The 11,855-nt window shown below is 45.7% G+C and overlaps 1 protein-coding gene across 2 annotated transcripts in view; it reads left to right on the forward strand.

Annotated features, from left to right (window-relative positions):
* SEC14L5 (SEC14 like lipid binding 5) overlaps window positions 1-11,855 on the forward strand; it is a 34,949-nt gene that overhangs the window by 15,068 nt on the left and 8,026 nt on the right. For both annotated transcript variants that reach the window (XM_035895582.1, XM_009639864.2), the window contains 5 exons: window positions 5,162-5,311; window positions 5,435-5,566; window positions 7,529-7,657; window positions 8,337-8,556; window positions 10,358-10,470. In XM_035895582.1, coding sequence (XP_035751475.1) covers window positions 5,162-5,311; window positions 5,435-5,566; window positions 7,529-7,657; window positions 8,337-8,556; window positions 10,358-10,470 — 744 coding nt within the window. The remainder of the gene's footprint in view (window positions 1-5,161; window positions 5,312-5,434; window positions 5,567-7,528; window positions 7,658-8,336; window positions 8,557-10,357; window positions 10,471-11,855) is intronic.

An 11,855-nucleotide genomic window follows, 5' to 3' on the forward strand; every position in this document is an offset into this window, starting at 1 on the left:
GTAGTTGTGAGGCTTTAGAATGTCATTTTTTGGTTTTGATGCTTGTCGTCTTGTATACCTTGTTCTTGTTTGGCATCTGGCTGACCTTCAGGGCAATTTCTTCTCACAGGTATATTTCTTTGTACTGGTTATTGTGTATTTGACCAACAATTTGGGCTTCCTTGCGTTGTCCTCAAAGACTCTCTTCTCACAAGGTATTTTTGTCTGTCACGGTGCTGGTCCCATAAACTGTTTGGCCAGCACAGGTAAAACCACGCAGATGCATCTCCCGGGAGCTCGCAGCACAAAACCTTGGTCAAAGCACTTTTTACAATTTCATAATCAACTGTAACACTTGATTAATCGTTGCTTGGTGTGATTAATCATTTGTCAGCTCCTGCGGCACCAAGGGGTCTTGGGCTGGGATGCAGAGGTCACTGTGTAAGCGGTTTGAAATGGCCTCGTCCGTGCTGCAGCCCAGCTGGGTTTAGGCGGCACGGCTGGGGAGCCCCCCTCTCCAGCACCCCATGCCGTGGGGGTCCCCTGCCGCTGCTTGGCCACGTACGTTGCCGCAGCACGTTTGCCGAGGCGCTTCGGGACAGCGGGGCAGGTCGTGCCAGTGGCACGTTCACACAAGCACACGCTGCAGCCTTGCACAAATCTCCCTCCTCTTCCCTTCAGCGTGAAAGGAAGATCTGGCGCTACGGAAACCTTGAGTACCTGTTACAACTTCCCTGCAGGTTTTAAATTTTTTTTTTAGCTAGAAATTGTTTCACTTGTAAATTTTTTCATTTATTTTCTACTTTTTGAAATTTTTTAGAATTCCAACAGGCTGTCATCGCTATCTAAATGATGTTATTTTTACCCTTTAGATGCACCCAAAAGCAATTGGTTATATTTCCAAGGAAAAAATATCCCTGAGAGTTCAAACAGATTCCAAATCCCTCTGTCTTTACCTGGGTCTCTTGTGAAATTTAATGCGTAATTTCAGTCTGTGGGAGATAACTGCAAAGATTTAAATGGCACTTTTATGTTGGTCACATCATGTATGCAGTCCACTACAAAAAAAAAAATCATCAATGCACTGTTTTTTGCAACATTTCTTTTGCAAGAAATCCAGGAAAAAACCAGCTTGATTTAGGGAAGGACACTGGTGGGGCTGAGCAACCAGCTCTTCTGGGTACAAAGAGAGCATGTTAATCTGAACCTTTCAGAAAATAACTAATGTGAACTGGGTTGTTGAGATGGTTTGCTTGGTAAATCAGGTGTATGCAGTCCTCTGGCTTGACTAGACAGCTCCTGCTGCAACTGCTCGGGGGTTTTATTTGGTCCCATCTGGTGTGAAGTCAATGCTAGAGACTGATCGTGCTAGAAAAGGAGCCCAAGCCGGGATTCGGCGTGACGTGTCGACTTGCTCGGGCTGGAGGATTTGCAGGAGGGGCGCAAAGTGTTAGCTGGTTCTGCCTGTCAATGTTAATCCCAATGAGGTTTAGAAGAAGGGAGGGAGTAGCTTCATGGAGCCATTTGTGCTTTATGTATATATATAAAAGTATGTATTTGATCCTGTTCAAGACTTCGGTCATCAAGGTGGTTGTCTTAAAGCAATGTTGTGGGTATGCACTTAAGAGAAGGTAGTGGCCCCATGCTGCTGTTACTCCTGGGGAAGGAGGGGCAGAGAAGGGGAGACGGGTCGCTGTTCCTATGTGCTGGTCAGCCCAGAGTTACTGCAGCAAGGAGCTGAAAGGGCGTGTGAAGGCAGATGAGCAGCCAAAGTATTAAAACAAGGTAATGTTAAGTACTCTGTGCCTTTCATTTCCCGGGATATTCTGTTGTTCGCCTTGCACTCTGCAGAATCACAGAGGAAGAGACAATAACAGCTAGTTCTGGCAATGGCTTGGAAAAAAAAATAAAATATTTCTCTGTCTTTGATTTCCCGCAGTTTCTCTGTTGGAGCAAACAGGTACTGTTGTGTAGAGATACTGACTTTGATGAGAGGATGTTGGGTGCAGAAGATGGATTGCTGTCCTGATAGCTCAGTCTCTTCAGTGGCAAAAGATCAGGCATGTTAACAGTAAAACGCTACTGCGACGGCGGTGTGGTGCTTCAGCTGTCTTTCATGTGATCTCAGGCATCCTCAGCTGCTGTATTTTTAGAGTTGTTGTGCAAAGAAGATTAGCAAAGGACTTAATATCAACGTGCGAAAGGGATTCTTTCTCAGTTATGGAAATGTTCCACCTATTTAGGGTTGGGCCAGTGATCTTAGTTATATCACCAGGGCTGTGCATAGACATGTGCCTCTGCCCTGACCTTTCTTCGCTCTCCAGATGTTGTTTAGCTCTCCAAAACAGTGACTGCACTCCTGTAGTAGTTGTCCTGGTCTTGGTTTTACTAGATCTAATGACAGTTTATTACAAAGCCTGTCTCCAGCTGGCTCAGGTGTGCATAGTTAGAGGAGAAAAAAACCCAGCTGTGTGTGGAGATGCAGTGGCTTGATCTTCAAATTAGAGCCAGAGGTACCTGGGTTCAGTGGTGGTGGTGGTGCTCCAGACTTGGAGGCAAGGAGGCACCTGGAGCACAGTACTCCTGGTGAAGCTGTTGAAGCGAGGCCTTTGGAGGGTATCTGTGATTTGATCGTTTGCTGTCCTGGTAGAATGGCTTTTGTTTCTCTGAAAACTCCCTCAGAATGTTCATGGCACAGCCACTTTGCACCTCTTAAATTTGTGGGAATCATGAGTACCTGGGGCAAGATATCCTTGGCCGGCCCTAATCCTGACCCAGCGAAATAGGTGGTGTTGGTTCAGCCTTAGCTTCCCACGGTTAGTCCTTGCTCGCCGAACATGGAGCCCTGGAGCGTGTGCTGTTACCTGCTTGCCTGGAGCTGCGAGCCGAGGCGGCGGGGAGCGTGCCTGAGTTCCGGCAGCAAGGGGTATGGTGCGGCATGGGCGAGGGCGAGGAGGGCCTGGCACTCCTTGCAGGAAGGTGTGGGATTTTAGGGGCATTTAGGCAGCCTTGTGATTTGCTGCCAAGCCTATGGACAATCCTAGCACTATTCTCACGTGGTCTTCTGGCACTCAAGGTGCTGTCCAGCCTCTGCGCTAGCTGCTGTTTTCCAAAGTCATGGGATTAACTGAGGCAGCCTTCTTTTAGGGTAGGGTTTTCAGTTACACCTTCTGTGAGTGTAAGGAGTGGTGTGGGACAAACAGCTGAAAAATAATTGCTAAATGTTCTGGTGTTCCAGTGGCCTTACAAAGGTGTTGACAGCTTTTGCTGAGACCAGTAACTAAGAATGGGTGGCCTGGAGAGACTCTTGCTTGTGTGTGCTAGAATAGAAAAGATTAGCGAGGGAGAAGAGGGTAAAGGTTTTGACCCCAAGATAGCACTAGATGGTGGTTTGGAGTCTGGGGGATTGGGAGAGGGCAGGTACAAGTAGGAAGTATTAACGTTGCCTGAGAAGATCAACGTGCTGACAACCGCAGGTATCGGAGAGCGGGGAAGATGGGATGCGCCCCGTATGCTCTGCGACCCCTGGGGAAAGTGCGGTATACCAGGAGCAGATAGCTGGAAATGCCCCGCGGCAGTGCCTGGCAGCCCTCCGTGAACTTCTGTCACAACAAATTAAGCTTCTTAAAGCAACGAAGCATGCTTATGTTGTACGGAGCCAGGTGGATTGGTGTTGGAAACAGTCACCTGCCCTGGGAAACTTTATCTAAAACGCTTTAGCTGTGATCAGGAGAGAAAAGCACAGGCAGAGGCCTCACAGATACGGGGAAGGTTCTCCAAGAAACGTGACGAAGCAAGCAGAATGTTACGCAGTGACTTGGAGAGGATGATTTAAAGACCCGTGCGCTTTGTTCGTGGCCAGAACTGCAGCTGGGAGTCTGCTTGTGCTTTCCTCCTGATACCAGAGCAACACGATAATCTGAAACAACTTCTGGTCTGTTCGGAGGTCTAGGAGCAGGAGGTATGGAATGTATCCTTAAGTGCCTGAGCTATTTTAAGAGCAGGTATTATTCACAGCACCAGGCTACACGAATATGTGCAGGGGCAACCAGCCTTTGAACTGCTGCGGTAGTGGAGAATGCAGCCACCCCTCAGCATGCCCATGGCACCGAGCGTGTGCTGACAACTGAGCTGAGCTCTGTCATTATCACATTAATATTTTCTTCTGTGGTAGATAGAAATATGAAAGCTTGCGAGAGAATTATGTGCTGTATAAAAGGATTGGGTCTCACGGAAGATGGGAAGATGGCAGCAGTTCATAGAGGTTAGGCTCGTCTGCAGAATGATAACAAAAAAAAGTCTTATGACCAAAATGGTGTGGCTCTCCGAGAGCGCGGTGGGAAGAGCACGGGTTTTCCTCCTCCTGCAGCTGTAGTGGAATCCTGGGCTTCTTGTGCAGCTTGTGCTAGTGTTGCTTCAATTACATATTTACAGTAGCATCCCAACATGCAAGGCATATTTCAGAAATCCAGGGAAAACATTCCGTCCTGCAAAGATCTTGCAATATAATGAGAGATGGTCTGTTTGCTGCAAGAGCCGTGCAAAGCTGGATTTTTGCTAGAGCTGATAAAGCAGCTTTGGATAAAAAGCTTTTCAGAGGGATGTGGGTTAATTAAAACAAGGAAGATTTCAGAACCAGGACAGAATTGTTTTAGAAATGGATAAATCGAGGCCAAGTGAGTAGCCAATAATTGGTGGCCTTACCCTTGATAGTCTGGGACAACTAGAACTGTTTAACACGTCACGTTTTTAAGGCACAGGAGTATTCAGTATTTGTAAATAGCTCCTTCATACAGGCATAGGTCTGACTTGAACTTTACTATCTGGGTCTTTAGCAGAAATCAGCAGAGCCATGCTTGCTTTTGCTAGCTAAAGATTGGGTTCCTGATGTTCACGTTGTTATGAGTCCCTTCCCAGTACACTCTTAACAACAGGCTTTTGTCTCTACTTCATGTGTGAAAGAAAAGTTGTGTTAAGACGTGCTTAGCTTGATGGCTGACATGAGCGGTTGCCGGCTCTGTTCATAACTACTTTGCTTTAACTTCAACCCCTGTGTTGCCTCCCCCTTTTCTCAGAGGTGAAGGGTGTCCATTTTGTTGGACTCTTGCTGGAAGGGAAATAATTCAGAAAGAGTTAAAGTTGATCAGTCAGAAACTGAAACTTGTTTTGTTTTCACTTTCAGGCATACGAAAAGCGCTTTCCCACATGTCCAGAAATCCCAGTCTTCTTGGGGAGTGAAATCCTGCGTGAATCCAGGAGTGATGACGGAGCTATACATATCATTGAACGGAGCTGCAAACTGAACGTGGATGCTCCTAGGCTGCTGAAGAAGGCAAGTGGAACCTAGGGGCAGAGTGTCCTGGATTCGTTGGCTGGCTTGGATAGATAAAGGCTCCTAAAGTTACTCTTTCTCTCTCTTTTTTTGCCCCTCCTTTTGGTTCTTTGTCCTTCTCAGATTGCAGGGGTAGAGTATGTTTTCTTCATCCAGAAAAACACAGTGAACTGGAAAGAGCGAACTCTCCACATTGAAGCCCACAATGAGACCTTTGCCAACCGTGTTGTCGTCCTTGAGACATGTAGCTACTCCGTAAGTGCCTTGTTTCTACTTGTCCGTGAAGGAAGTGCTGGAAGTCATGTGCTAACGTACAGGGAGAAGTTGCTTGAATTAATTTGAATGCTGGACTGCTGTGTAATATGATTAATACTCTTAGACTGGAAGGCTGTTGGGTCCTAGGGTGCGGCCTTTTTCCAGTGCTTTCGTAGGGCTCTAGAAATGGTTTTAGGTTGATTGTGATTCCCTGGTGGGAGTGTTAGGCCCTAGGGTGAGAGCATAAAACACAGTTGGTGCTCCAGAACTGACAGTGTTCCCTGAGTTTCTTTTGGGTTGAAATTCAAGTTAATTAAAGCATCTGGAGCTTGGGCATGTATTTAGATATGGCTATTTAGAAGGAAACCCCCAATATCTTATTATGATGAGGGCCAGACAAAAGTCTGGCAGTTAATTTTGCCCACAAATAAGTGAACATTTTAGCATCTTGTCATAATCTTCATGCTCTAAATATTCAGAGAAAGGTCTTGAGCCTTATTTGTGGCCTGGGATGTCTCATTTTGTGGCTGCATCTTTAGTAACCGGGTGCTGTTTCATTGTAATTGTGCTATTAGGGCTCAGTCACCATTAAATAGCGTCATCTATTTCTGGAAGCAATTAGATACTGCTTTTTGTTCCCTAACCAAAAGTCTAGATCCTGTTACTTACCTGCCCTTTTGGCAGCTGGGCAACAGCTCAGCTTCTTGGGAGTAAGCAACCTGTAAGTGGCTTCTGTTTCAAGCAAGACAAAGAGGTGAAAAGCTATTAACATTTTGGATGCTGGGAGGGTTTCCTGAGCCGGAGGTGCCACTTGATGGCTACATGGGGCTTCCTAAAAACCACAGTAAATCAAACTTCCATAATTGTGAAAGGCGCTGACAGATCTGAAACGCTCCCAGGTCAACTCTGGAATCGCTCAGACATTGTTGGACTTGATTTTGGCTGTGTTGCCTCCGGCTCATGTCCTTCGGAAGGAAACGTCAGCAGCTGGGCTTTGAGGGGAACGCTTTTCCTGGAACGGGGCGGGAGCTAGCTGTCTGCATCCTCAAGATGGTTCTCTGCTCTATTTTTACCAGTTCCCTTTTCCCTGCCAGAGTGCACCGGAAACAGGTTTATTCTCATATTTCCTTTTCTGCGGTGTTCTCTGAAGCAACTTGGAGAAATATGATCCTGCTCTTGCAGTTACTTAATATCTCCCCTGGGGGAATATTTGTCCTTTATAGAGCTCATATCTTTGTGTGGGGGCTGGAATTTTTTTCTTTCATGTCAGTTAGTGAGCGGCAGCACCTGCAGAGAAGAAGTCAGAGCCCTCTCAAAAAAGGGGTAAGTTTAAAAGAGGAAAAGATTATGTAGGTTTTTACCATATATAGGATAACTGAGTGGCTAGAAAGGAAAGGTGGATATTGAACTGACAGTGGGAGAATACCCCTGTCTACCATGTCTCCTGTGTTTTGTTGGGAAGACTGACATTAGTGGCTGAGTTTCCTATCCAAAACTCTAGGGGGGAAAAAAAACTGGTTTGAATTTTTCTACCTTTGCAGGTGTAGGTGTTTTTAATTGCCTGTTCTGAGAGGCCATCCCTGTCTTTCCGTAAGGAGATCTTGACATGGTGGTTTCAAGTGGGCAGTTGCACTACTATTTTAATACAACTTCTGCTAAAAATATTACTGTACGGGTCTGCTTGGGCAGAGGTGGGTTTTAATCTTGATTTCCTTGTGCATGTGAAGAATGCTGGGTTAACCACAAACGTCCGTGTGTCCAGTTCACGATGGGTTTCTATTACTCTGGGATAATTAAACCGACTGTTAAATGTGGGTCTGTCAAAGCCTCATAGAAAGCCTCTTCTGTCCCCTCACTTTGTAGCTCTGGAGACTAAATACCCAGTTTAGTACCAGGGTAGGTTCCCTGCCATCACATGAACTATCTGCCACCGTCCAACGATATGTGTGTCTTTGGGCTTAGGTTCACCCTGAGAATGAAGAGTGGACTTGCTTTGAACAGTCTGCATCTCTCGACATCAAGTCATTTTTTGGCTTTGAAAGCACAGTGGAAAAAATTGCCATGAAGCAGTATACTTCAAACATCAAGCGGGTAAGATGGGCTTCCCTTTGTGCCCTAAAACCAAAATCAAACGCCTGCTCTCAGTGTGCGCCTCTTTTCTTTTCTGTAAAATAGACCCACTGTAGTTTCATGCACTCGCATATGTCTCTGAAATCCCTCAGCAGGGCAGACGAAGAAAAAGCCAGTGTGCAATGAGCAAAAACAATCTGCTTGCTGGAATGTGTCTGTGCAGGGGAGGGAGCAGGCTGTACCAGAGGATTGCAGTGGATGCTGTGGGTGCCAGGCTCCTCAGACACTGAGGACACTGTTCTCATGCAGGAAGATAAAGTTCTGGGTAAAAATCAGCACCCTGTCTCTCCAGGAGCTTGGGCAGAGGCGCTTCCTTTTGGACGCCTTTTCCTCTGGGCTGCAGAGGAACAGGGCAGCTAACTGATGGTTTGGGAGCTTGAGAATGGGATAAAAGTCTTATAAAAGTAGCTGCATCCGTAGCATTGGAATTTGCCTGGCCAGTGTTGTAAATCACCATCTGTATGTTGCTTTAATACTGAATTTTTTCTAACAGGGTCATGCAGATGGAAGGAGACAACTGTTTCCCTTCTGTTTATCCCAAACAACATTAGTCATCTGTCCTGAGGAAAACTCGTCTGCACCTTGCTGGTTTGGGGGAGATGGGACTGTTTTTTTCCCTAATGAGAGTTTTCTCCTCCAGGGCAAGGAAGTGATTGAGCACTATCTGAAGGAGTTGATCTCCCAAGGGATCACATTCATCCCCCGCTGGACACCCCCCGCAGCGTGCGGACAGAAGGATGAGCGAACCCCGGCTGTTGGACATGATGCTGATGACGTACCACCTGAGTCGGGGGCTCGCGGAACTGCCAAAGAGCAAACTGGCAGCTCCTGCCCTCCAGCAGAGGCTGTCAGCCCTGATGGTATGCACTGTCCAGGCAGCAGCAGCTGCTGGCAATCCAAGTGCCTTGAGTAGCACTGACTAATGAGTTTATTTTTATTTTTTTGGCATGAGGTTTTTCTTCTGGATGGTGGGCGGAGAGGAGGGAAAGTTATTTTCTTTCTTCAAGAAAAACAAACACAAACACCAGAACTTTTTTTCCCCAAAACTGAAAAGCTGAAACTGAGCAGGCAGTATGTTTTTGTTTGAGCTTAGAAAAACCTTGGGTTTGATCTGACCTTTAAGGTATTTTACATCTTACACTGATGTTTCTCCAACTTATCTTGAGTGCACTATAATTGCATTATAATGAAGTATTTTGGCTGTTTCAAAATTAATGTTCTTGGGGGTTGGTTTGAATGGGTTTTGCCCCTATATCAAACTAAGGCAAACTTGCAGAATGTTGCCTGATGCATTTTTCACACAAAATGCCTGAATTGGAATTTATCTTTCTGTGTGTTGATCTGATGATATCTTCTAGACTAAATAAAATTCTCTTCTGACAAAAAGAAATAGGAGGGGCCTTTTAATTTAGAGCTGTGGTATTAAAAGTGGGAGTTGCCATTCCTCCGAAGGAAAGACAGAACTTGTTTTGCTCAGTGTAACTATGGAAAGAGCTTGGAATTCGGAACTATCAATGGTTCTTGTCTCTCCAGACCTTCTCTAGTAGCTTCTCTGTGTTGGAATCCATCTGGAAAAAGGATTGAAATCCACAGAGGAGCTGACTATAAGAAATGTTCATGTGCTTTGAGATTAAAGTTAACCTAAGAGTGGCAGATCCCATCTAGCGGGAGAGCAGAGTGGCTCTTATTTTTCTGCTTCCATTCGTGCTTAGGAAGTGATGAGCTTCCCTGGGACTGCTCCCCAGCTTGCTAGCTCTGTGGATTTGGTGGGGGCGTAGCGCTTATCAAATATAATTTCTGTATTATCAGTCAGCAACAGCGTATCCTGTGGGTGTACAGGCCTTATTCTGTAGTTAATGGTATCTGCTGAAAAAAAAAAAAATCCTGCCTGATGAAGAGCTAGCTCAGAGGTCCTCCTCCCAGCCGCCCTCCTCGTGTGCCTGCGTGCCTCCAGCACAGCTACTGGCCTGTGCTGCTCCCCTTTGGGTACCACGTTCTCTGTGCTGGCGTATGCCCATACAAGCCTCAGATGGCACATCTGCTTCTGTCTCTGAATGCTGGCAGGCTCCAACCCCTTGTCCTTTGTCTCCGATCCGGAGGGACCTTGAACCATGGGTATGCACAGGACTTCTCGTGCCAAAAATCTCCCTTGCCATCAGAAATGGTGGTGGTGTTCTCCCTTTCCCTCTGGTGTCTGCGAGCAGATAATGTTTCAGTTTTCAGCTATCTGCTTTTTAGCCTCTTGTCATTGGAACTGTGCGCGAGATCTTTAGGACACCAGGGGATTTAAGTGGCCAGGTCTTGGAGCAGGTAATGAGATGAGTGCCAGAGCTCCTGTTGTGGTTTTTTGGGGTGGGTTGTTTGGTTTGTTTGTTTTTTTTTTTTAAAGCTCCTGCTGGAGCAGTTCAGAGTTGAATGAAATATTACTGTTCTAAGAGACAGGCAGAATGATCTAGCTTTGATATCTTACATTCTGTCTGTGTCCTCATGCCCTAATCACCATGAGAATATCACTCACTCACTTCCCCCAGGCAGCTAAAATGAGGGCTTCTGCACTCTTCCAGTGTAAATCATAAGTAACCTGATGTGTAGAAATAACTGCACATCTCCTTTCTGGCTATGCCAAGTCTCCTCTGAATTGTTTTTTCTTTTTATTTCCAGCTGACAAATTGGACGCTGATTACATTGAGCGATATCTGGGCCAGCTGACTCCAATGCAAGAGAGTTGTTTGATCCGCCTTCGCCAGTGGCTTCAAGAAACGCACAAAGGCAAGGTGGGTAGGTGAGGCAGAGAGCACCCCTGTGCAAGCCTGAACGCAGTTGTTCTCGTAGCTTGTGTGCCTTCAGCCCCACAATAAAACTCAGGGTCATAGACAGTTTGTAGATGTCCTTTTTCTTAGAAACTGTGCCTTCTGATTTTTGTCCTCTTCATCCTATTTCATATCCATTCCCCATTCCTTCCAAAACAGACGTTATTCTTTCCAATCAGATTTATCATTGCTTTAAAAAAACTTCACATGATGTTAAAATTACAGATACTTAAGGCTAGTAATCCCTAGCTTTGCACTGTGTAGAACAGTAGTTTCACTAATAAGTAGAAAACCAGGCTGAAACTAAAACTTCATTTTTTTGCATATAGCAGTTACTGCTTTGGTTGGACAAAGATAATGATGAGACTAATTCCACTCAAAGTGGAGTAAGAACCTTAGAGCTCCCCGTCTTGGGTCCAAATGGGGGCACTGAACTTGCCAAAGTTACCTGTAGCTATGTACAGTATAGGTGTAAAACATTAAAAGTAGCAAAACCTTCTAACAGCCATCCCCTCTCCCGCAGCTTGCAGAAGATCCAGGGGCTGTTGTAGCTGTTTGCGGTTTTTGGCTGTTGTCTTGTGAACAACAGCTTCCTCTGAGTAGCAGAAATGCAAATGTAAATCATCTGATGAAAATTCTGCTGTCTTTGATCTTGCAACGATGCAGAAAATTTTGGTGGCATTCTTCTAAAAGCATCCGAGACCCTATTTGGGAAGGCTGCCCTTTTGCTCTCTATACTGCAAATGCAGTATTTGCAGTGTTAGAATATGCTGAGCAGCAGTAATCTCCCACCTCCTCTTCAGGTGCTTCTGGACTTGGCTTTAGGCTGCCTGACCTCTTTCTTTATGTGGAATCAATTCTTAATATCTCTTGAGCTTCATACCAGCTTGTGAAACTGAGATTGCTCCCAGCCTGACGCTACTGGCAGCTTTGCTTTCTTCCCTGCTTTCTGTTTTCGTGAGCATGTCAGTGAACAAACAAAAGAGCTTTGACTCCTGAACACGTCCTTTTTTTTGGTCTTGCAGCAGGGCTCAGATTGCTTGTGTTGTTCTAAGCATAGAATCATAGAATGGTTTAGGTTGGAAAAGCCTTTTAAGATCAAGTCCAACCGTTAACCCAACACTGCCATCCCACCACTAAACCCTGTCCCTAAGCACAGCACAGATACTCTGGAGGAGACTATCGCTGCTTGACAGAGCTTGAATTCTTCATGGAAACGTGATGTAGTGAATGAGGACAAACAATTCTGGGGGAGTAGGGGTGAAGGGACTGAGAAATCAACAGCGTATGAGGCTGTAATCCAGTTGTATTGGCAATTGACTTCTAGTCAAATTTGGCACTTCCGTGGA

The sequence above is a fragment of the Egretta garzetta genome, unplaced genomic scaffold, assembly GCF_000687185.1.
Source record: "Egretta garzetta isolate BGI_Z169 unplaced genomic scaffold, ASM68718v1 scaffold140, whole genome shotgun sequence".
In the NCBI taxonomy this organism is placed as follows: domain Eukaryota; kingdom Metazoa; phylum Chordata; class Aves; order Pelecaniformes; family Ardeidae; genus Egretta; species Egretta garzetta.